At 41.9% G+C, this 25,913-nt stretch overlaps 1 protein-coding gene across 4 annotated transcripts in view; it reads left to right on the top strand.

Annotated features, from left to right (window-relative positions):
* The window catches only part of LRRC8B (leucine rich repeat containing 8 VRAC subunit B), a 101,422-nt gene extending 76,040 nt beyond the window's left edge, over positions 1 to 25,382 (top strand). For 3 of the 4 annotated variants that reach the window (XM_044002508.1, XM_044002511.1, XM_044002510.1), the window contains 3 exons: positions 5,922 to 6,023; positions 10,798 to 12,968; positions 23,378 to 25,382. In XM_044002508.1, coding sequence (XP_043858443.1) covers positions 10,824 to 12,968; positions 23,378 to 23,650 — 2,418 coding nt within the window. In that variant the 5' untranslated portion in view covers positions 5,922 to 6,023; positions 10,798 to 10,823 and the 3' untranslated portion in view covers positions 23,651 to 25,382. Of the gene's footprint in view, positions 1 to 3,095; positions 3,136 to 5,921; positions 6,024 to 10,797; positions 12,969 to 23,377 lie in introns of all 4 variants that reach the window. The other variant, XM_044002509.1, reaches the window with a different exon arrangement.
* Positions 25,383 to 25,913: the final 531 nt, after the last annotated feature.

Below are 25,913 nucleotides of genomic sequence, written 5' to 3'. Positions count from 1 at the left end.
TTCCCTCATTTTAGTGTAGGTTGTATTGAGAGAGAAAGACAGAGACAGAGAGAAACAGAGATAGACAGGGGCAGACAGAGGGGTGGTGTGTGTGTGTGTGTGTGTGGATGTGTGTGTGTGTGTGTGTGTGTGTGTGAGAGAGAGAGAGAGAGAGAGAGAGAGAGAGAGAGAGAGAGAGAGAGAGAGAGAACGAGAATGAGAACTATGGAGATGAAGATGTTTTGGAGAAAGTATATATTTCAACAAAATATATTGAAGACAGCAAAGAGCAAATAAGATTCTAGAATTATGCACTAATTATCTTTGGTCTCCATTATAGAACACAATGTAAAATAACTTCCCATTTCCAAATGTCTTTAGCGCACTCCATACATGAATGTGATTGGGCATTGTATTTTTTAAGCTATTTTTAAGCTATTATTATGAGCTACTGCCAGTCAAGCATCTCATAGGTAACATCTCTCCCCTCTTGTCAAGGCCATAGCCCCATGCCATTGGCCTTGAGGAGGGTGATGGGGAATAGTTAAATGGCTTGGTTTTATATGGTGGGTGCTGTAGATGTTTTATATGGATAGTTTATTTTGGATGGTGCTTGATCATGGAATCTAGCGGACCTTACGTGGATGATTTCAGCAACAGAACATGAGGCTGTAGCTAGAGTAAAGTTGTCATTTTCATCACATACTTTGGTTTCTTGGTAATGTTTGAGATAAACAGAGGTGTGTTACTGCTCCCATGTTAGGGAAATAGTAAATACTCTGACCTATTTTTTTTCTTCCTTCAAACTCTGTGGGCTGTTTGTTCCAAACATGATCCCCCAGGGGAAACACGTGAATCAAGTCTCCCCAACCATTCCTTTGCATGCCCATATCATTTTTCTATTGCTAAAGCCTCTCTTGTTACTGTAACTTTTACCACTCACCATTTTTGACAGAAGAAATTTAAAGTCACACAGTCCATTTATTTGCCTTATAAATCCCTCCAAGGCTACATTATACCAGGCTCCAAAGTTTCTCTTGTGCCCAAGGAGGGTGCCCATCTCTCAACTGCATCCTCTGTGCCAGTCAGTACTCTTCATTTCTAAGTGTGTCTCTGCCTGTGGTCATTCTCTCAGGCAGTGAAATGAGGTCAGTTAATGGTTGCATTCAGTTAGTTTATTTGAATGTTAGAATCTATGGCTAGACATCCTTCTGGGGCCCAAACCTAGAAAACGGTGGTCTTATTTTCTATGAATGGAAAATAAAACTTCCCAGAGGTTAATCCCTGAACAGGAGACTAGCAGTAACTCTCCTAAATATTATTGCTACATGAAAAGGCAGCAAAATGAATCCATGAGCTGGAAACCAATACTTACCTGAGCTCGTGCAGTGGTGGTCCCATTGGGTTCCATGTTGCATCTTCCCCAGTTCTTCATCTTGTGCCTGGCCCTCACATCTCATCAGTTCCTTCTGCCCCTCTGATGGGAGGGCAAGGTCATGACCTCCAGGTCCTCGATTTAAGAAGGGGGCTCATCCCAATCTTCTCCCACTTCCCACTAGCTCCTCTCCTTTGGGACTTCTTTGAACTTCTCCAACATTGGGACCTCAGGGGCCTCCTTCCCCTGTCCCTTTCAGGTTCCTTTTGTGTATTGTCTTACCCTTATTAGACTGTAAGCATTTTGACAGCAGGGAGTGTTATGCTTTTTATTTGAACTTGTGTCCCCAGTGCTTAGCAAAGTGCCTGGCACATAGTAGGTACTTAATAAATATTTATTGCCTGACTGACTCCTTCAATCCATCTTCCACACAGTTGCCAAAATCGTCTTCCTAAAGCACTGGTCTGAATTCATCATTCCTCATTTTAAGAACAATCTTTAGTAGTCCTTTTTTGCCTCTAGGAAACGGTACAAACTCCTCCCCTTGGCATTTTCAAAGCCCTTCCTAGTCTGGGCCCAGTCTTGTTTTCTGTATTGGTTTCACACAGCTCCTTATTCCAAATTCAGCAGTGCAATTAACCTGTCCTAACTGCTTTTACCCAAAGTCTGTCACCTCTGTGGCAGAGTCTGTCTTCTACCACCTCAGGCCCTTTGCCCAGGCTGTGTCTCCCACATCTGGAATGTGCTACCTCTTAGCATCTTTAGATTTTGTAAGGGTTCAACTCAGATACCACCACCCCGAAAGATTTTCCCATTCTCCCTTGGTTGTTAGTGAACTCTACCTCCACAAATTACGTTACATTTATTTATTTTTTTAAATGTTTATAGAGTGCTTTTCAAACTTTAAAGTGCTATATAAAAGCTAGTTATTACTATCATCATCATTACTGTCAATCCATGTAAGTGTTGTATTTCTTCCTCCCTCCCCAGTAAAATGTAAGTTTCATAAATGCTTGTTGAATTTGTTAATATGAATATATGGATCACCTGGATTTGATGGAGGTACCTTACAATCCAAGTGGATTTTATGAGATCCTGGATTAACAGGAGCAAGATGCCCTTTGCTCAGACTTCAAAGGGAACAGACAGTCCCCATTTACTTTCCCCAAGAGAATAAACAAACTCAAATGCCCCTTAGAAATTCCCATTCACTATCTTCTTCCCCAGGAAGAGAGACCACCTTGTCTCTGATAATACCAGTTCCTGTTTCCACCTATCTATTCATTAGCATCTACTTTAAGTTGAGCTAATAAACTGATTTGTATTGTTTGACTGATTTACATTTGTGATGGGTTGATCTGTATCATGCCAATGAAGTGATTCTGTAAACTGTGAGCCAGGTAACTTAAAGGACCCCTTAGAAAGAAGGGTCCCTGAGCTTCTCTCTTAGGAGGGAAGTCTCCATATGATCATGTGTTTTGTTAACTTTCTTCTTGGGACAATAAAATATTAAATTGATATTTATGTTTTTTCTGTCTGTCTCTGTTTTCATAGGAGGACAGGTATGATTTTAGTCTGTCTCTGATTTGTAGGAGAAATTAAACATTATTTCTCTGATCTGTTTGTAGGAGACAGGCAGATATATCATGTTCTCTGATCTGGTTCATTGTAGGAGATATAAGATGTTGTTATTTCTCTGATCTGTTTATTTTGTTTTGGGGTTTGTTTGTTTGTTTTGCAGGCAATGGGGGTTAAGTGCCTTGCCCAGGGTCACACAGCTAGTAAGTATCAAGTGTCTGAGGCTGGATCCGAACTCAGGTACTCCTGAATCCAGGGCCGGTGCTTTAACCACTGCTCCATCTAGCTGCCCCCACTCTCTGATCTGTTTATTAATTTGTAGGAGAGATTAAACATTATTTCTCTGATCTGTTTTAGGAGACAGGCTGATACAAAAGCTATATTTTAATATTCAACAAATTCAATTTAATTCTTCCATTGGCCCATTCATTCTCAACCTAGGGAATCATCAGAAACCAGCTGACCATGTTGAAGCAATGGTCTCTTCCCAGAGGAAACAACCCCAGCCCCAAAGCCCTGAGCAGCCTTCTCTGGGGTGCAGATGGATAGATACAACACAGCTCATTGCAAAGATTCCTTTAAAAGAATCCTTTAACTTTGGGAGAAAAAAATGGACACTTTTTCAAAGTGAAGCCTTTTGCTCTAAGTCTAAAAAACTATGACTTAGAGATCCCAAAGTAAATAGTCTAGCTGATGTTAATTATAGGAGTCAATTCCAGCTAGTTAATTGTAGCATGTTTTGCCGAGGTTGATTTTTTTCCCCTAATTATCTAACTCAAAGAAAATCAATAATTTTTTAATGTCCTGAAAATTTCCTAGTCAACCTCTCTGCAAAGGGCTTTTGAGTTCCTTGGAAGTCTTCCAGTCAATAAACATTTATTAAGTGACTACAAATGGCTTAATAATTTTTTTAATTGAACGGTAATATTATTTTGGTGTCTACATTCATATATTGGCTTCTGGACAACCCTTTAAATTATTTTTAGATAATATCTAATTTTAACAGCCATCTGTCAGCTTGGAAGGTGGCTGATAAGTCTTGTGTTCTAGCTGTAGACCACAGAACTGAGGCTCAAGGGGCGGCGGGGGGGGGGGGGGGGACGATAACAGTAAAAGAGCTTGCTAGTGTCAGTTCGTGATAGAGCCCTTATCTGTTGCTGTCCGTTCAGTACTTTGTCCTGTGATCTAGCTTTCATTCAAGGATGGCAAATATGATAGCCCTGTTCTACAACTTGTTGACTTGTGCATGCTGTTAAAAAGAGAAGCTATTTTCATTTCTGGCTATACTGCTATTTCACATTATCCAATGATAGGACTTTGTGATACTATTGCCTAAGATGTTACATCCAGCATTTTTATGTCTTTGAATGTTTACAAATATGAAAAAATAATATGAATTGCTAAAGCTACTTTTAAAAAATGTTTGGTCAAGCTATAGGCCAGTTTCCTTTGCCACTGGGGGTTTAGGTAGGGGTGGGGGAGGGGAAGCAAAGAAACTTTCTGTTTACTAGACACTCCCAATAACTAGGCATTTACTAGATGGGGAGGGGAGAAAAAGCACCAATTCAAACTTAAAAAGAGGGAACATAGTCATTGCATTATAAAACTTCTCACTGGTAGACATCAAATTTGGGCAAGAGACCTATCCTCTTATCTCTAAATGATACTGGTTGTTCCCCTTCATAATTGAACAGGACCAAAATGACAGTACTATGCCAAGGTCAGTGTACAGTGTGTCCAAATGTGGCTGATCAGACAGACCAACAGAGCTCAGAAAACTCTACCGCAGGTTGGGCAAAAATAGTCCATATGAACATTTGGAATGGAAATGTCTCTAAATTTCAGTCTAAGTGACATTTGAGGACCTTATTGAAGGTGGTGGTGGTAATAGTTAGCTTTTATACAGTACTTTAAGGTTTGCATAACACTTTACAAATATATCTCATGTAATCTTCACAGCAACCCTGAAAGTGGGTACTGTTATTACCTCCCATTTTACAGGTGAGAAACCTGAGGTAAAGGATACATAACTTGCCCAGGGTCACATATCTAGTGAGTATCTGAGGCCAGATTCAAACCAGATTCAGTACTCTGTCTACAGCACCACCTCTAGCACTACAAATGTCCATGGGCCACTGACATATCAATGTCTGGACTTTTCGTTGCCTTTGGGAATAGACCAAGCATATTCAGAGATCTCTGTTAACTCAGCTCTCAGCCCATAGCATGGTTGTGTCTTTTGCAAAGTAGCTGTTTAGAGAATGCTTGTTTAATTGAATTGAATGATATAAAAGTTATATTTAGGGGTCCAATAACTCTTTCTTGACCTAGAAATTATTAACTGACTGAAAAAAAGTTAAGTAGCATCAGGGTTCCCTTACACTAGAAGTGATTGTAACATCTTTATTCATTGAGCAGAAATTGATCCCTGCTTCCATTTTCTGAGTCTGAAAAAGTTTCTCCAGGTGTCTCTTCCAGCTAGTGAGTTCTACTCGTTGTCAGGAACCATGCTGAGGGCAGGCCTGCTTGATTAAAAACTTGAAGCCAAGAATTTTTTATTAAACTAGGAATTCCCTGGGTGATAGATTTTAGTGTGTGTGCCCTTTAAGCCAGGAGGGGCAGAGATTGTATGGATTGATCACAAATTTGAAAACTAATGTTGGTCAAATGACTCACTTCATTTGGAAATGGCATAGGGGGAGGTAGGTGGGGGGTGTTGGTGGGTGGGGATTTCTATTGACCTAAGCAGAAAGCTCCTTGTCTAGAATGTTGGGATCCTGAAGGGATGTTATGGGTTTGCACTGGAAGTCAGGGAAAGTTCCAGGGCAAACAACTTTCCTGAAAGGTGCATAATGTATAAATAGAATGAATGAGTCTATAGGAACTTCTTTTCTATGCCTTGTCTTGCAGGGGATGCCTTGCCCTAGAGATGATAAATTTATTTCAATTGTTGTTGCCACTTCAAGATGCCTTTATTTTTTCCATCTAGAATGAAGACAAAGGCAGAGATGGTGTGCCTAAGAAACTTCAAAAGGTGTAGACCTCCTGACTGAAGAGTAGCCCACCTACTTTTCTTCCTTTCACCAGTGTAGTAAGTATAACTATTGAAACTGTGCATTTCCATCTGTGCTATCTTGTACTCCAATAACATGTGGACACACTTAGGAAAATCTCTATGAAACATTTAATCTTGTGTTATATACCATTGTCAACAGTTAGGCTATTTGCTCTCTTTTAGAGATGTCATTCCCTTTTGACTTGTCCCCTCTGCACTTAAATATAGAATAAGCCTACATTTCCTTCTACATAACAGCTTTTCAGATATTTAAAGCCAGCTCTGTTATCCTGTCTCTTTCTTTTTTAGCTTTCTCTTCTCCACACCAAACCCCAGTTCCCTCAATCATTTCACAGAGGATGTAATTTGGAGCCTTCCAATACCCACCATGGTCCTCCTTTTGTACATGCTCTAGTTTGTCAGTGACCCTCTTGAAAAATCTGACCAGAAGTGGATAACCAACTCCTGCTGTGGCCTGACCAATGGGGAGAGTCTACTCTCGTTCTGCTTCTATTTTGTTGCCTAGAATTGCATCAGCTTTTGTACATAACACTGCCAGCTTATATGGAGTCAGCTAAAACATAGAATCCTCTTGCCCATGTCAAGTCAGGCCTTTCCATCTTGTACTTACAGAGTTAAACAGGCCTTGCAGTTTATCCCTATTGAAATCCATCTTGTTGTTTTAGGTTCATTGGAGCTTCCTGAAGTTTTTAAATATTCATTTTCTCTTTCACTGTATTCATTACTTCTCCTAGCATTGTTTCATGTGCAAATTTGATTAATGTGATTCATCCAACAAAATGATAACAGGACAAAAGCCCTATGAATTCAACAACCCTCCAGATTTGTGTCAGTTCATTCAGTTGCCCTCTTTTGGGTAAAACAGTTGCAGATCCACCTGATTGTATTTTCATCCAGTCCACATTGTGCCTTTTACAAACGAGGTATTTGCAAAGCACTTAACACACTACCGGGTAGGTAATTAAGACATGCTTCTTGCCTTCCCTTGCCTTCTCTTCCCTACATTTCTCCATCTTTTTCCACAAAGATACCAGGAAAGACATTTTCCTAGGCCTTGTTTAAATCAAGTACCCTTCATTTTTTACATTCTTGCAATCTAACAGGTCTAGTTGTAGCTTTGCAGTGTCAGTGGAGGTAGAACCCACATTTTCAAAATCACCCATCCTTAAAGAATTTAAAATAGGGATCCTCAGTCCCCTAATAAGTATTGCAAACCTTCAATGGCCTTCAAGAATTGCATGGCCAAAAAAAACAAACAAAAACCAAACCAAAACAAAAAGAATTGCATGGCCAAAATAGAAAACCATTTCTTTGCAGTGAACCTCTGAACATAGCTGGGCCGCTTCTTAGATAGTAGACATACAGTCTGTCCTAGGTCAAAAAGTACTTCCCTTTTGAAACTGCATTGACAGAGCCTTCTAGAACCCCAGGCAAAAACTCCATGCTTTGAGAAGCCATGGCATGGTATCTTCTAGTCAGTTTTGTTCCAGCCTCTTCTAGAGTTTTTCTAGAGACAGATCTCAAGATTAAAATTCTCAAGTTTCTGGACTCTCCTTTTCCCTGTTTTTAGTCCCAGGTTACCTTTATGCCATAAGCAGGGACATTCAAGGAGAGACCCGGGATATTCATTTGTCATGTCAGTTGCCGTGTGTGCACTCATAGAATATACATGGAAGGAGGCGTTCCATCTCCCAGTTCCACACCTTTGTGTCACATATCTCCTTGCTCACCTTCATCTCCCACCATCCCTAGCTTCTTTCAGGTCTGTTCAGGTGCTGCCTCCTGCAGGAACCCTTTCCGGACCCACTGAAATGACTTTGGTTTCCTGTGTATACCTGTGTGTGTGTGTGCGTGTGTGTGTGTGTGTGTGTGTGTGTGTGTGTGTGTGTGTGTGTACATGCTGATGCCTCCTAGATGAAGGTAAGCTCTTTGAAGACCAGAGACTCTTTCATGTTTGCCTTTCATGTAGACATGGTGGCAGAGGGAGGGGGGATGTGCGTGCATATGTAGCTTTTCAAGCCTTAAAGTTCTATAGAAATGCTACCTATTATAAGACATTTGGACATTTCAAAGTAGTTGGGTACCCTCTTATCCTCTTTTCTTCCATTTTAAGCTTCAATTTCATGTTAATAATTTTAAAACAGTGGGCCTAGAGTCAGGAAGATCTGAGTTCAAATCCAGCCTTAGACACTTACTAACTGTATGACCCTGAGCAATTCATTTAACTTCTGCCTGCCTCAGTTTCCTTGTCTATAAAATGGGGATGATAATAATGTCTCCCAGGGTTGTTGTGAGGCTCAAATGAGATATTATGCATAAAGAGTTTAGCCCAGTGCCCGGAACATAATAGGTGCCTAAGACAAACTTGTTTCCTTTCTTTCTTGTCCCATTTGGGAGGTCATTCCCTTTGATGAGGAAGACAAGCTATGTAAGAGTCATCCTGGTTTCTCTATCTATACTCCATGCTATTTTCTCTGGCCATTAGTCTCATCACTTATTTTTCCTCTTCTTGGATCCCTTTCTGTTTTTTCTCATTTTCACAAGTCTTACCTCCTTTGCTTCCTGGCAGTATTATTACAGGTTCATATGAATTTGGGGCATTTGGGATCTTGGTGATGTTTCTTTAGTCTTTTGTATATTTTAAATCTCATCTGAGAGCCCCTCAGTAGCTTTGAAGAAAGAAAAAGAAAATGTTTGCACTAATTTGGGCCTACATCAATGATGGTAGTCCCGGACTTCAAGGGATTTATGATCTCATCCATGGGGATATGCCTTCCTGTGATGCAAATCTCAATCCTTCCATAACCACCCATCCTCTGAGAACACAGTCATGAGGGGAAATCTTACCAACCCTACAACTCCCACTGACCCACTCAGTTAAGTTAGAGCTGCCTGTGTAGGCTTAGATACCCGGCATCCCATGTTCCACTGTACTGGTCTTGCCACATGCCAGTGAGCAGCGGTTTTTAGCTTTGGGGAACTCATGATTCTGGGAGAGCTAGCGATGCGTACAAGGCAGAGCAAAGGAAGGAAGGAGTCTTTTCCTATCCAGATTGGACAAATAGCTTTCTAACTTTGAGCTGGAAAATCCAGTTTGTTTTCCTAAAGAGAAAACACTACTTAAATAACAGAGTCCAACCCAGCTGTGCCAAGCACTTAATCATTTGTCATAATCTGTGACTCAGAAGCCAGGGGCTCATCTTCAAAGCTGCAGATCATTTTGTGCAAGAGAGCCGCTTCTCAGAATGCAGCTGTCTGTTCAGGGCAGGTCACTCTTTTCCATCCCTTCTGGTGGCTGACCCTGTTGTTTGCCCAGCTTTCAAAGATGAGGAAGTTGGATGTGGAACCAAAATCGTTCAAAGATCGCTTGCTCAAAGGAGAACGGAAGTGTGACGTGTTCCCCGAGTGGACTTTAAAGGAGACCATGTGCTAAGTGGGTCTATAAGCCCAAGAGGGAGCTTTCTAGCACTGCAATTCTTAACTGTTTTGTGTCCTGGATGCTCTTTGGCAACCTGGTGAAACCCATGGGCCCCTTCTGTGAGAAATGTTATTAAATATATAAAATAAAATACAGAGGATTACTGAGGAAACCAATTATAATTAAAGAAGGATGTAACTGCCCCCCCCAAATTCACAGACCGCCCCTCCCCCCGATTCTTTCCATGGGCTTTTTCCATGGGCCACAGCCTGAGAAACGCTGCTCCAAAGGGTTGTGTGCAACAAAGGAGATATTCTGGGCTGAATGAAGGTCAGGCTCACTGGGGACTACATGCTCCAAATTCTCAAGGGTTTTATTCAGAGTCCTTGAGGAGGAGAAATTAGGCTGGAAATGTTCCAATTGTCAATTTTTAAAAATTGGTCTGTGTTTCTTTAGAAGCTCTACTTTGAATAGAATTTGGTGAGGGTAAAGGGTCCTTTATCAAGTGCCACAACTTTCCTGCTTTCACAGTGAAGGGTATGTACCAAGGTCTCCAAACCAAGTCTGTCCTCATCCCTCTACAGGTTTTGGCCTTCCTGGGATGGCCTTAAGAGAATCCCAATAAAAACCAGGTAACTGGGTCTCTCTTTGACAAGTCAACACACCCACTTGCCTTCAACTTGTTCCTTCTTAAGAGGGTGGTACATTTGATAAAGAAACTTGTTTGTCTAGCCCTTTATCTCTTTTCTGGTTGCAGAGATTATATTTAGAGGCAGGTAGGTGATGTGGTGGGGCAGCTAGGTGCTGCGGTGGACAGAATGCCAGGCCTGAAGTCAGGAAGACTCATCTTCCTGAGTTCAAATATGGCCTCAGACACTTCCTAGGGCAAGTGTGACCCTGGACAAGTCCCTTCATCCTGTTTGCCTCAGTTTCCTCATCTGTAAAGTGATCTGGAGAAGGAAATGGCAAACCTTTCCTATATGTCTAAGAAAACCCCAAATGTGGTCACTAAGAGTTGGACGCAACTGAGAAAAAAAAAATGACTGAAAGAGGAGGAGAAGGTAGAGAGAATGCTCTTGTCCAGGAGTCAGGAAGACTTAAGTTCAAATCCACCTTACTTAGTTGTGTGACCCTGAGCAAAAAAGTTAACCTCCTTCAACCTTGATTTCTCCATTTCAGAAATGATCATAATATTATATATAATAATAGCACCTACCAACCAGCTTGTTGTGAGAATCAAGTGAGAGAATACTTGTAAAGTGCTCTGTAGACCTTAAAGTACAAGCCTCACATCCTTCCCTCACATGGTTGGAAGTGGATATTGGTGGGAGGTTCCCTGCTTGGCTGATTTCCTTTGCTCTTCTTTTCCAGTTGCTGTCTCCTTCTGAGCCGACGTCATGCTCTCACTCTCAGAGCTCAAGTACATAGCAGACGCCCAGTCCTCGTATCACATACTGAAACCATGGTGGGACGTCTTCTGGTACTATCTCACCCTGATCATGCTGCTGGTTGCGGTGTTGTCCGGCGCTCTCCAGCTTGCTGATACCAAAATTTTGTGCTGTCTTCCGTGTAAAGTAGAATTCAACAACCGCTGTGTAGTGCCTTTGGACGTGCTTAAGCTCAACAGCACCCCTTCGGGCTCCCCGACCCAGGTGACGCCACCCATCCGAATCCAGAATGACCTTCACAAGCAGCAATACTCCTACATCGACGCCGTGTGCTATGAGAAGCAGCTCCACTGGTTCGCCAAGTTTTTCCCTTATCTGGTGCTCCTGCACACACTCATCTTTGCCGCGTGCAGTAACTTCTGGCTTCACTACCCCAGCACCAGTTCCAGAATCGAGCATTTTGTCTCCATCCTCCATAAGTGCTTTGATTCCCCCTGGACCACTCGCGCCCTTTCGGAGACCGTAGCTGAGCAGTCGGTAAGGGTTCCCCTCAACAAGTCCAGAGTTCTCTTTTCACCCTCTGGGTTATCGACAAACATCAGTACTAGTAAGCAGTCGCTACACGTTGGGCAGGCGGGCATGGAGTCCGGTCTCGAAAGCCCAACCTCCAGCGTCTTGGACAAAAAAGAAGGGGAGCAAGCAAAAGCCATCTTTGAAAAAGTAAAAAGATTCCGATTGCACGTGGAGCAGAAGGATGTCATCTATCGAGTGTACATGAGGCAGATCATAATCAAAGTCATTTTATTTATCATTATCATAGCTTATGTCCCCTATTTTTTGACCTATATCACCCTAGAAATTGACTGCCTCATTGACATGCAGGCCTTTACAGGATATAAGCGCTACCACTGCGTCTATGCCTTAGCAGAGATATTTCAGGTACTCGCTTCCTTTTATGTGATTATGGTTCTGTTCTATGGGCTCACCTCTTCCTACAGCTTGTGGTGGATGCTGAGGAGTTCCCTCAAGGAATATTCCTTTGAGGCATTAAGAGAGAAAAGCAACTACAGCGACATCCCTGACGTCAAGAATGACTTTGCATTCATCCTTCACCTCGCGGACCAGTATGATCCTCTCTATTCCAAGCGCTTCTCCATATTTCTCTCGGAGGTGAGCGAGAACAAGCTGAAACAGATCAACCTCAACAATGAATGGACCATGGAGAAGCTCAAAAACAAGCTGGTGAGGAATGCCCAGGACAAAGTGGAACTCCATCTCTTTATGTTGAGCGGGCTCCCAGATAACATCTTTGAACTGACTGAGATAGAGGTGCTCACTCTGGAGCTGATTCCTGAGGTCAAGCTGCCCCCCACCATCTCTACCCTAGTCAACCTCAAAGAGCTAAATATTTACCATTCCTCCCTCCTGGTTGACCGTCCTGCACTGAACTTCCTGGAAGAGAATTTGAAAATACTACGGCTGAAATTTACAGAAAGGGGGAAGATTCCCCGTTGGATATTTCACCTAAAAAACCTCAAGGAATTGTATGTGTCTGGCTACATTATGTCCGAGACTATGAGCACCTTGAGCCCGGTCCAGAGCCCCACACAGGGCTTTCAGGATCTCAAGAACCTGAGGACACTTTACTTAAAGAGTACTCTCTCCCGGATCCCCCAGGTGATCACCGATACGCTGCCTGCACTACAGAAGTTGTCCCTTGATAATGAGGGGAACAAACTGGTGGTATTGAATAATTTGAAAAAGATGATAAATCTGAAATGCCTGGAACTCATCAACTGTGACTTAGAGCGCATTCCTCACTCCATTTTCAGCCTCATCAACCTGCACGAATTAAATTTAAAAGAAAACAATCTTAAAACCATTGAAGAGATTATCAGCTTCCAACATCTCCAGAACCTTTCCTGCTTAAAGTTGTGGCACAACCACATCGCCTACATTCCTGCCCAGATCGGCGCCCTCTCCAACCTGGAGCAGCTCTACCTGGACCATAACAAGATTGAGAATATGCCACTGCAGCTCTTCCTCTGCACCAAACTGACCCACTTGGATCTCAGCTACAACAACCTGACGTTCATTCCCGAAGAGATCCAGTTTCTGACGAACCTGCTGTATTTTGCGGTGACAGACAACTATGTAAGTGGATTGGGTCAACTCCTTTTCTCAGCATTCTGGCATTGTTTTCCAGTGAATTCACTATAGGTGGATGGGTAGGTAGGTGTACAGGTAGAAAGGTAGGCAGAAAAGTAGATGGGCAGATCAGATCAGTGAGAAGGAGACAGATAAGAAGAAGAAAAAGGCAGAGAGGTAGGGCAGGAGGCAGAGAAACTGGCAGAAAAGTAGGCAGGTAAGCAGATAGCTGGGTACGCAGGTAGGTAGATAATACCTACAGTATATGTTATATGAGAAAAAAAGTGGCATAATGGATTGAGAACTGGCCCTGGGAGTTAGGAACACGTGGGCACAAATCCTACTTCTGACATGCATTGGTTCTGTGGCCCTCCCCGAGTCACTTAACCCCAGGGCACCTCTCTAAGGCTTTAAGTTACCAAGAGACTGCAGAGCTGCATCTGTAGAGGAAGTCTCTTCCCCTGAAGCATCCTACCCCAAGGATATCACAGGTCCTGACCAAAAACAAGCCATCTGGTGCATGTGTGTGTCATGGGTATCGAGGCAGCATGATACAGGGGTTAGAGTGCTGGTCTTGCCCCAGGAAACCCCAGCTTCAAATCTCAGTCTCTGCCACTGGCTGTGTGACTATGTTTAAGCCACTTAACCTTTCTGTGCTTCTAGTAACTCCCTCGGCTTTATCCATGGAGTTGTAGTTGGGTTGTGAGCTCCCCATGGGGGGAGACATCCTGGCCTTCATGAAAGCCTGGGTACTGCCTGTGTTTGCAGTGGGTGGTGTGCCTGCTGTGCCCGATGGTATTATGAGGATCTGTGAGTAGCAGCTGGGCATGAATTAGAAACAGGGGTAAGAGATTTAAAATCTGGAACCTGGTGTAGCCCTGGGTGCATCCATTGTTCCTCTTGGAGCCTTGGTTTTCTCATCTGCAAAATGGGGGAGAACCTTCTACCTGACTTGGAGGATTATTGTGTGGAAATGACTTTTAAGCCTTCAACTTGCTGCACCAACACAAGCTGTGATTATTGAGAAGATAACCTGCCTTTTGGCCAAAGGTTCTGGGGAACTTGTGCAAAGGTGATGCAAGATAGAACATGATAAGGGCCATAAAAGGAGGGCCAAGTGCTTTGAGTTCAACCGAGGGAAAGATCACTCCCTGTGAATGAAATGATATTACCCGGCTCTTGAAGCAGGGCAGGATTTCCAAAGATGGGGGTGGAAGAACACCAGGAACATGGATACATCTCAGACAGAAGAAACAGTAGTACTGAGGAGGTTCCTTCAATCAGCATTTATTAAGCACTTACTGTACACCAAGCGAGGGAGAAAACATCATGAAACACGTATGCTAGAATTTATACAAAGTGATTTCTGGGCACAAGGCACGAATTAATAAGGGAGAAGAATCAGATTAGAATTTCTCTAGGAAGTGACATTGGAGCTGAGCCTTGAAGGAAGTGAAGGATGAAGGCACACAGATTACATTGTGGGCATGGGGGCAGCCAAGGCAAAGGTACAAGCAGGCAGGACATGGAATGTCATCTGGGAGGTGCAACAATGAGACCTATTTGCCTAAGAACAGCAAGTGCACAAAGGACACAGCTAGGTGGCGCCATAGTACATAGAGCACTCCAGCTTGGAGTCAAGAAGTCCTGAGTTCAAACCCAGTCCCAGACACTTCTTAGTTGTGTGACCCTGGGCAAGTCACTTCACCCTGTTTGCCTCCATTTCCTCACCTGTAAAATGAGCTGGAGGAGGAAATAGCAAACCACTCCAGGATCTTTGCCAAGAAAACCCCAAATGGAATCACAAAGAGTTGGACACGACCGAAAAACACCAAACAGGAGCAGCAGACCCTTAAGCCAAATGGGGGGATGCTATTCTGTAGAGGGGGCAGGAGGAAGTCACTAGAACTTCTTGATTAGGGGAAGTGACTATGATCAGACTTTTTGCTTTGGAGATAATAACCTGGTATTGGATTGAAGGATAAAATGATTGGGGGGGAGTTGAATTCAAGATGGCCTCTTAGTAGGATCTTGACAGTAGACCAGATAATGGTCTGAAAGAGGATGGTGGCCATGTGGGTGGAGAGCAGGAATGAGACATATATTATGGAGGTAGAATTGCTAAGACTTGACACCTGATTGGATATGAGGGGTGAAGAGGAGAGAGAAGAGTGAAGAATTCCCAGGATTGAAAATGTGGATGACCAGAAAGATGAGGGTGCCCTCACAGACATAGTGGAGTTAAGAGTAGAATGGGAGAGAAGGGAAGATAATGAACTCCGTCTTGGATACACTGAATTAGGAGCTGTTCAATTAGTGCTTGGCGAGACCAAGCGATTGTGGAGTGCTTTAAAGTTTAAAAAGTAGTTAAAAAACATTATCTTATTTGAGCTTCACTACAACCCTGTGGGACGTAGGTGCTTCTCTTATCCCCATTTACAGATGTGGAAACTGAGGCAGACAAAAATGAAATGACTTGCCCAAGGTCACACAGCCTTATACATATCTGAGGCTGCATTTGAGCCCAGGTCTTCCTAACCCTAGGACTAGCTTTCTCTCCATTGTGACACCTAAGTGGTAATGCAAGGAAGATATCCAGTAGTCCATTTTGGCTGTAGCTCATGAGTACTCTGAGCTAAGGTCTGGCCTTTAATAGAATAATCACAGAATCTCAATTCTTATGTCAAAGGAATCCCAGACCTAACATTGGTGCTTTGCTTTTTTTGTAAAATGCCACTTGAGGAGCAGCTAGGTGGCGCAGTGGATAGAGCACCAGCCCTGGATTCAGGAGGGCCTGAGTTCAAATTCGGCTTCAGACACTTAACTCGTACTAGCTGTGTGACCCTGGACAAGTCACTTAACCCCAATTGCCTCACCAAAAAAAAAAAAATGCCACTTGAAGCACCTTGTTCTTTGGCTTCCAAAATGTGTTTTTAAGCTACCTCTGTTGCACTCTGTTCTGTATGATTTGGCTAAAAAATGCATCTGTTCCCTTGCAGTTATTTTGAGAATGCCACAGAGCATAAGAGATTGACTAGAAAATTGGGAAGGATAATGTTAAGACTTATTTTTCAGGCAAGATGAGTTATCTCAGTCATCATTTTGACACTTTAGTACAAAGCTGTTTTAAAAATAGAAGGAAATCTCAAGTGTTTCAAAGATTATAGGGTTCTAAAACTAATTAGAGCTGGCCTGGAAATGGGTCCCTGGCCGAGGAAGCTTAAGTGTTCAGGTAGTAGCTATCCTTTTAACATTTATGCACCCCTTCTTAGGAGGAACTCAGAATGATTTTATAAGAAACTCACCAAATATGGATCAGTGTCATTTGGGGCAGAACTCATAAATCACAGGTGATTTACTTGTTATCGGATCCTAGGTTGAGTTTATCCTTTGGAGTAATTGACATTTGCCAATCTTGGAAATTCAGAGACTCAAATCTGAATTGGTCATCAGAATATGTGCTTATATGTTCTATGAGAGAGTCATGGGAATAGGATCCAGGAATATCCATTGAAAAAATAGTACTAAGTGCAGCTAGATGGCGCAGTGGATAAAGCACAGGCTCTGGATTCAGGAGGACCTGAGTTCAAATCTGACCTCAGACACTCGACGCTTACTAGCTGTGTGACCCTGGGTAAGTCACTTAACCCTCACTGCCCCCCTCCCCCCAAAAAAAGAAAAAGAAAAAAATTGTACCTTGAACAAATGAGGCTCTTTTGTTCAAGTGGGATTCTCATTTGCAGAATAACTGGTCCCCACTGGCAGGATTCTCCTAGGAACACATGGGCTCATAGGGCATCACCATCCAGTGATTACTGGAATCTGACAGGAGGGAGAAAGAACTGAACTATAGCTAGAAAATCAGGACTGAAGTACCAGCTCTGACAATTACTAAGTCACTTAACCATTGGTAACTCACTTCCTTTTCTGAACCATACTTTCCTTCATCTATCAAATGGATGCAGTAATACTTCTATGACCTATGTCCAGGGAGATGATCCCATGACCTTCTGTCCTCCTTCTCCAACTTAGACCCTTAGCTTTCTCACCTTCCTGCCTTTCCTTTGGCTTCTCAGATGTCTGGAATACTCTTCCTTCCCTTGCCATTCACTGAATGGCTGTTTCTCCTTCAAAGGCCAATTTAGAAGCCCCTCTCCCACAAAGCCATCCTTGAGGGTATCCTAGATACCCTATGATCCTAGGTCTTCAGCTATAAAGACCCTAGAAATAGGTCATCTAGTTCACCCTCTTCATTTTTACAGTTGAGGACACAGGCCCAGAGAAATCAGCTGACTCGCCCAAGTTCACACAGGTCGTGAGCAGGAAAGGCAGGATTTAACAATGTTGACTTCATTTTTAATACTCTTTCCACTGTCCCATGCTGCCTTTCAACTGTTAATGATTTTTCTCCCCCTGGGCTTCATATCACATTTTGTTTCCACCTTTCATATACTTACCGAGCATTGGATTTGAAGCAAGAAGGGCTGGGTTCGAACCCCAGTTCCACTACTTTTTTTGTGGGGGCAATGAAGGTTAAGTGATTTGCCCAGGGTCACACAACTGTTAAGTGTCAAGTGTCTGAGGCCAGATTTTAGCTCGGGTCCTCCTGAATCCAGGGCCAGTGCTTTATCCATTGTGCCACCTAGCTACACCCTCCCACACTACTTATTTTTTATGTGCACTTTGGAAGGTCAACCTTTTGAACTCTCAGTTTCTTCATCTGCAAAATGGGTACAATGGCACTTCATTTTGCACATCCTGGTGCTATTGTGCCAAGCAAATGAGGTGTTTAAGTGTTTTGTAGACCATAAGAATGTGAGCATAGTATTCTCATTATAGTCATTGGTAGACGTGTTGCATGAAGACAGGGGACACCCCCACTACTGAGCACAGTGCTTGCATACAGTGTCCAACAAATGTTAATAGTTTAAAATCGGAAAACACGTCTAGGAGTCCCACTTCTAGATGAGATGCCTTCAGATTAGATACTGTCTGACTCTTGCCTCAGAGATTATAATCAAAGAAGGAGACTATGTAGCGAAATAGAATAGATTTGTCCATAAAATATCATTAAGTCAACCAGTCATTTATTAAGCATCTACATGTGTGCCAAGGCACTGTGTTAAGCTATGGACAAATGAAAAAAAGACAAAAACAAGGAACTCACATTCTAATGGGGGAAACAACATGTAATCCATCGAGTGGATAGTAGATACATGCAGAGTAAATGGTGGTGCTTTAAGGCACGCCCCCCCCACACACACACACACGATTCTCCCCACCAATTTAACTGCTGTTCTCCTCCCCAGTGTCTGGGCTGCTTGTGTCCTGAGCAAATCAACTTTTTTCTTGCCACTTTTCTACATACTTCTCATCTTCAGTGAATCAACAAAATCTGCTTCTTTTAGGCTCTTTCCCTGATTAACCTAAAGTGACTGAACTCCCTGTCATTCTGTACCAATCAACAACCAACTTTCACTTCTGGAATTTGCTCTAATAGACATCGATGTTGCAATTCCTGCCCCACCCCCACCCCCAACTGCCAGTGCAGAGTCAAGTCAGCAAGCATATATTTGGCAACTATCACGTACCAGGTACTATGCGAGGTGCTGGGGATACACAAACAGTCCTTGCCCTCAAGGAGCTCACAATCTAATGGGGGGGAAGCAACATGCAAATACTTATGTACATACAAAATAGGTTGGAGGTCGTCTCAAAAGAAATGCACTAGAATTAAGGGAGAACAGGAACGGTAGAAGAGATTTTGGTTTCTTTTTGTTTTTTTTTAATTATGAGAACTGAAAAAATACCATGAAGTTAGTAAATTAATAGCTTTGGGAAGAGCATTTCAGTTAAATTATGAGGTCAGAAGCCAGATGACAAAGGGTTGCAGAGAGAAAATGGAGGTTAAGGAAGAGGAGGAAGTGGTGATGTGATTGCCTGAGAGGGTGAGTATTGGGTGACCACAGAAGGGATTGAGAGGAGAAAAGAGGAGATTTTACATGGCGTCTTTGGGGAGTGAAGCTGTGAATCCATTAGGGAGCACTGGAAGAACAAGAATTGCCTTGCTGCATGGAGGGCCCAGTTGAAGTTAGATGGACTTGGATTTGTAAATACAACTGCATGACTTCTAGCTTGATTCAGCATGGGAGTACAGGAGTGGGAGGAGCCTATGGTGGCAGGGATTTGGGGCTGGGGACTGGCAGAGGATGATTTGTGATAAGAAAGCGGGGCAAGAAATCCAAGAGCACAAGACAGTGGGGATTTGAATTAGTTCACTATAAGGTAAAGATTAGGCCTTTAGGTGGTGATGTAGTGCACAGGGTTCTGGGCTTGGAGTTAGGAAGACTCATTTTCCTGAGTTCAAATCCAGCCTCAGACATTTAGTAGCTGTGTGACTTTGGGCAAGCCATTTAACTCTGTTTGCCTCATTTTTCTCATCTGTTAAGTGAGTTGGAGACGGAAATGTCAAACCACTCCAGTATCTTTAAAAAAACCAAATAGGGTCATGATGACTAGAAACAACTGAAGGGAAAAAAAAGATAGGGAAGGTAAGAAAGTAATGTCATAGCAGAGGAAATCTGGGAAATAAGACAAATGAAAATAACAGGTAATTTAGAACACATGGCAAAAGATGTCTTCAAAACAGTACAGTTTCTGAAGAGAAAATGAAGCTATAAACCTTAGAAATACTGTCTAGAGGAAATTTTGACAAAAAGTTGAAGTAGCATCATCGGACAAATTACATGCACTTTCTAATCAAAGTTACTAACATTGAAGATAGTATATTCAGGGGCAGCTAGGTGGTGCAATGGATAAAGCACCGGCCCTGGATTCAGGAAGACCTGAGTTCAAATCCGACCTCAGATACTTGACACTTACTAGCTATGTGACCCTGGGCAAGTCACTTAACCCTCATTGCCCCACTAAAAAAAAAAAAAGAAGAAGATAGTATATTCATAAATTATGTGAGACCTGTGTCTCATGGAGAAAAAAAAATGAGGATGAAGTAGAAAGCCTAATTACCATATTTCAGGAAAAATACAAGAAAATTGCCCAGAAATAATTGAAAACTGAAAGAAAAGTTCTGATTTATAGAATCCACAAATCACCTAAAGAAAATAACCTTGCGGTTCAGTCATTAAGGAATATAATGGTTATACTTGTATCAAAAAGAAAGGTATTGCAAGTAACTAAGATAGCCTTTAACTATTAAGACAATAAATATGAATAACCCAAGAATACACTTTGCCTACAAGGAAAACAATGACATAAAGGATTAATTTTCAAAAATATCTTTTTTCTCCCAAAGATGAGATGCGTGCTAAAATTACATCTTGCAAAGCTGAACATTCTTTTCAACGGAAATAGACATTCAAGAAATAGGTCATTCCTCCAAAAGAGACGACTAGTGAACAGACTACAACGTGTAAACATGTTAAACAGGCGAAACATAAGAAGAAAGCTAAATAAGTACTATTAACAGGGAAAGACTAAACAAGAAGTTACCCCATGGTTCTAGATCAAGACTACACTATTTATTCAGGGTTTTTCCCTCATGTTGGTGAAGAACCTAAGAGAAAGGAAGAAAAGTATATAAACATTTATATAGTACCTACTATGTGCTAGGCACTGTGCACTTTAAAAATATCTTTTTTGATCTTTACATCAATGCCACAAGGTAGGTGCTATTATCATCCCCATTTTATACTTGAGGAAACTGAGGCAGACAGAAGTTAGGTGACTTGCTCTGGGTCCGTCACACAGCTAGTAAAATATCTGAGATTGGATTTGAACGCATGTCTTCCTGACTTCAGGCCCAGCACTCTATCTTGTATTGAGAAAGAGCAAAGATCTAAGACTGAAGACTTAAAGGAACAGCGCCATGTGAAGGAGAAAGAGTATAATGAATAGTCTAGGGACTAAAATCCACATTACATCATAAATGAATCATTATGTTTGTAGGGGAAGTGGGACGTTAACTCTGAGGAAAATCCCTGAGGTTGGAAGAAATGAGGTATGAAATAGAAATTATTTGGAGGAGACACTTCTAAGTCTCTTCTCAAAGGCAGGGCGGTGTGGAAAGAGAGTCTCTTTCATTTGGATTCTTTGACCAGCCTGGGAATATGAGAGAGTGATGTAAAAATGTATTTTGTTTGCAGAGGGGGCCATGGTGTATCTCAGGAGACATGCTTCTCAGGGTAAACTATAAATCTGATCCTATGATGCTGTGAAAGGCAAGCTAGATTTCAGATTAGACTTTAAGTGGAAAGAAATAAAAACAGAGACGTAAATTAACACTTATTGGAAAAGGATGCCACAAATGGATATCACTCAGTGTATAAAAGAAATAATTGATGGAGATAAGGGTGGTGGAATGAAATGCTAAGAACTCTGAACCATACTAGACTGTTGGAAAGCAATTAGAATATAATGATAAATAAAAATTTAAGTAAATTCAAGAAACTTGGAAAACAAAAAGAAAACAGGAGGAAAAGATAGAGAAAGCTTGGAGGTGGAGGCTGGAATCAAATTATCATAAGCAGAGCTGGTCCAAGAGACTAAATACTGACTTAAGAAGGTAGATAATCTGGGGCAGCTAGGTGTTGCAGTGGATAGAGCACCGGCCCTGAAGTCAGGAGGACCTGAGTTCAAATTCGACCTCAGACACTTGACACTTACTAGCTGTGTGACCCCGGGCAAGTCACTTAACCCTCACTGTCCAACAAAAAAAAAATTTTAAGGTAGGTAATCAATACAAAATATAACTAAATATCTAAATAAATATCTAACAGTTGTAACTGTGAATGGATTGTTTCCCAATAAAACATAAAAGAATGGCCAGATAGTCAAGAAGACAAAACCCAACAATTTGCCTCCTAGCAGAAACCGGACATGTAAGGTGAGTAAAAGATGGAGAATGACATCAGTATTACAAAGCTGAGTAACTAGAAGGGTGATGGTGCCCTCAGCAAGAAGAAGGAAGTTTGGGAGAGTGAGTTTAGTAGGAAAGTCAGTGATATCTGCTTTGAACATGTTGGATTTGTTTTTGTTTTTAATTTTATATATTGCTTGTTACCTTTTAAGTTGTGGACTATCTCCCTCCCTTTCTCCCAACACTGCGCCACAGGTCAGCCAGGGATGGTCATGAAGCAGTGATGACCCTATTAAAAATAAATTACATAAATTTGTAATGAACTTAGTAAACATGGTCACTTGACTTTTTTTTTTTTTTGCTCAGGGCAATGAAGGTTAAGTGACTTGCCCAGGATCACAAAGCTAGTAAGTGTCAAGTGTCTGAGGTCGGATTTGAACTCAGGTCCTCCTGAATCCAGAGCCAGTGCTTTATCCACTGCCACCTAGCTGCCCCAGATTATCTACCCTCTTAAATCAGTATTTATTCTCTTGGATCAGCCATGCTTATGATAATTTGATTCCACTTGACTTGTGTAGCAGTGTTCAATAGCGTTTGAGTAGGAGAATGCAAGGTGAATGAATGTTGGGGTTTGGCCAGTCAGGAAGTGCAATAGGACAGTGGGCTAAGAGATCCAAGGATAGAAGATGGTATATGACTGGAGAAGAGATGAATGAGAAGGACCGAAGACATGGTGATGATGAAGAGCATGTCATTGTGAGGCAGCATGGTGTAGAGGAGAGAGTTTTGAGCTTGGAACTAGGGAGCCCCGCATTCAGATCCTGCCTTAGATACTTAGTAAGCAATCACTTTACCTCTTTCTGCCTTAATTTTCTCATCTGTAAAACTTGGGGTTGGGATTCAGTGTCCTCTGTGGTCCCCTTCCTGCTAAGTCTACCTATGTTTAGAAAGGGTAAGTAAATGGACTGATGCCAGCATGGGAGTTTGCAATCAGAGAGGGACTGCAGAGGTCCGGATCATTAATTAATAAGTGTTTATTTGAAGCATCTTCTTTGTTCCTGGCACTGTGCTAGATGCTGGGGATACATGTAAAGAATGAAACAATGCCTTCTCTTAATGAGCTCACATTCTAACGGGGGAGATATCAAATATATAATAAATGCAAAAACATTCAGCACAAGATAGTTTGGCTGGGAGGGCGTTAGTCGCTTGGGGGAATCAAGTAAGATATTTACTAACACATAAGCCTGCCTTTGCTGCTTTCTGGCTCAACCCCAGTTTGATGACAGAGATCCTTTGTCATCACAGACCCCTGTGAACATGTTTTTAGATGCATAAAGTAAAATACAAAGGATTACAAAGGAAGCCAATTATATTTAAATTCAGCTATTGATTTTTTAAGTGCCCAGTCTCCAGGTTAAGATCCTCTGCTCTAGGGACTCTTCTGGGTTGTCTTTCCTAGAGCATGGGGTAATATCAAAGGAGACTCTTCCTCCATGAACTGAGCATTCACTTGCCCTCTCCTCTTTTCTCTTCTTAGATTGAAACGCTGCCAAATGGATTGTTTCAGTGTAAAAAGCTGCAGACCTTACTCTTGGGGAGGAATAGCTTGATGACTCTGCCCCCCCTCATCGGGGAGCTGACAAACCTGGTGCAGTTGGAGCTCATTGGAAACCACCTGGAAGTCCTCCCTCCGGAGCTGGAAGCATGTCCTTCCCTGAAGCGGAGCTGTGTGTTTGTGGAAGAGAACTTGCTGAACACCCTGTCTCCTCCCGCCACAGAACGGCTGCAGACGTGCTTGGATAAATGTTGAACTAAGAAAGGAGACACACTGTGTCGCAAAATCATAACAAAAAAGAAATCATCCTTGGGACTTTGAATGAAAAGTTGCTTTTAAAAAAAATCTTTTTTCTTAAATTTGAAAAGAATAAAAGCTGATAGGGAGGATCTATGCATAAGTACGGGATGACCTGCTGTGGCATGGTTTACTAACACAATGTCTCAGCTAGCCCTAAACCCCACGGGTAAAAAATAAAAATATTAATAATACTGAAGAGAAGGGGCAGCTAGGTGGCACAGTGGATAGAGCACTGGCCCTGGAGTCAGGAGGACCTGAGTTCAAACCTGGCCTCAGACACTTGACACTTACTAGCTGTGTGACCCTGGGCAAGTCACTGAACCCCAATTGCCACACACACACACATACACACACACACACAAAATAATACTGAAGAGTATGTGCTGTCTGGAAGTAATCACCCTTTAACTTACTGAGCTGCTCCAGGCAGTGGTTTTGTGGGGAGAGGCAGCCATTGAAACCATCCCCAACTTGTCTTTGGAACTGGAAGAGTTGAGTGGGGTTCTTGCCCTCCCCTTCCCAATTAGCTCTCTCAGATCTCTGGATTTAAATGACTTTCTCTCGCACTTTTAACATTTAAGACTAAAATCACCAAGATGAAAACATCCTCACCACTGACTGCTTAATGTTCTTAAAACATATTAGCCTGGATGCATTGTCAAAGAGGTGGATGTTTCCTCCTCTTAACACTAACTTCTTTTTGTTGGTCAGTCTTCCTTACTCTTCTTTTCACTGCTGGAGGGGAAAAGTGGGGAACACTGACAAATCTCCTGCCTTAGGCCATTGCACAAACTCTCAAACAGGGTATTTGGGAAAGGTGAAAAACTTGCATGATCTTTAAAAATCTTTTCCCTTCTTCCCCATTTTTCCCCAAAGCCCCATTTAAAAAATTGACCCCAAAGTTTTATATTCATGGAATGTATGACGTACAGTTGTTTTATATCATGTAACTGGGGACTCAGAATCCAAGGAGATTCATTTTTCTAAGGTACAGAGGATCTAGGGAAATCACCTATTTCTTTGAGCACGTGCTAATAACATACTTGCTGTTTCTGCTTCTTTAGTAGGATTCTCAGGTTTCTGCTGTGTTCAGTTCATCAATCTTTTACTCATCTATAATCAATTGCTTTCATTTGCTACCGTAGGTAGGAACAAGACTAGTCTTTCATTGGGGGTGACAGGGGACCCCTGGTGTATTTATGTAGTAACTCCTGCTTTTGAGAAGAGAGATCCTCCAAGTCTACCTCTTTCTTCCCCAGTTGCTGAACTATTGTACGGGTACAAATTCTTATTTACTTGCAAAAAACAAAGCAAAACAAACAAACAAAAAACCAACCTCGGGGAAAGGGGAGAAGGGAGGTATAGAATTGAGCTTTTTAATCTTAATTTAATACTTGACAGAAAATTAGTAACTATTAACTCAAAACATCAGATTTTTTTCCATTTGCATGATGTGTAGTTACAGTGACATGACAAAAATTTTATGCCCCATCCTGATGTTTGCTCATGGAGTTCTCAAAATTGCAAATGATATGTCACTTAAACACTGAAATTTATCTTACATCTTTATCTGATTCTTTAAGCTTATATCTGCTTCTTCCTATAAAGAACTTCGTGTTTTGCCTTTTGTTGTATGCAACATTGCAAAAATAAAGAATAAAATCGATAGGCACGCTTTCAGGAAGTATACATTTTAATGTCTTTTTCTGTAGTGTAACATGGCATTAAAACACCTCAATGAGGAGCTAATCTACATGGTGGGCCAAAAGTTACGAAGGGGTTTCAATATTAATAACTCCTTTGTTTTTAATTTACAGTACTATAGCATATATATAAATATGAGATGAATAAAGAAAAAATAATTTTCAAAAAGTTATTAAGGGGGCAGCTAGGTGGCACAGTGGATAAAGCACCGGCCCTGGATTCAGGAGTACCTGAGTTCAAATCCAACCTCAGACACTTGACACTTACTAGCTGTGTGACCCTGGCCAAGTCACTTAACCCTCATTGCCCCGCAAAAAAAAAAAAAAAAAAAAAAAAAGTTATTAAACCATCGTGACTCTTGGCCCACTCTTCTGTTCACACTGGAAAACATTTGGGGAATAGAGCCCTGTATACATGAGGTTTTTTTATTTTTCTTAATTTGCCTTTTTGCTTCAGATCAGTCATTCAATCATGGGAAGATCCAGCTTATTTGCTTTTCTCAAGGATGGTGGTA

This window comes from Dromiciops gliroides, chromosome 4 (genome assembly GCF_019393635.1).
Source record: "Dromiciops gliroides isolate mDroGli1 chromosome 4, mDroGli1.pri, whole genome shotgun sequence".
Classification (NCBI taxonomy): Eukaryota; Metazoa; Chordata; class Mammalia; order Microbiotheria; family Microbiotheriidae; genus Dromiciops; species Dromiciops gliroides.
The sequence above is the reverse complement of the archived record's forward strand: the minus strand, read 5'-3'. Positions and strand labels throughout refer to the sequence as shown.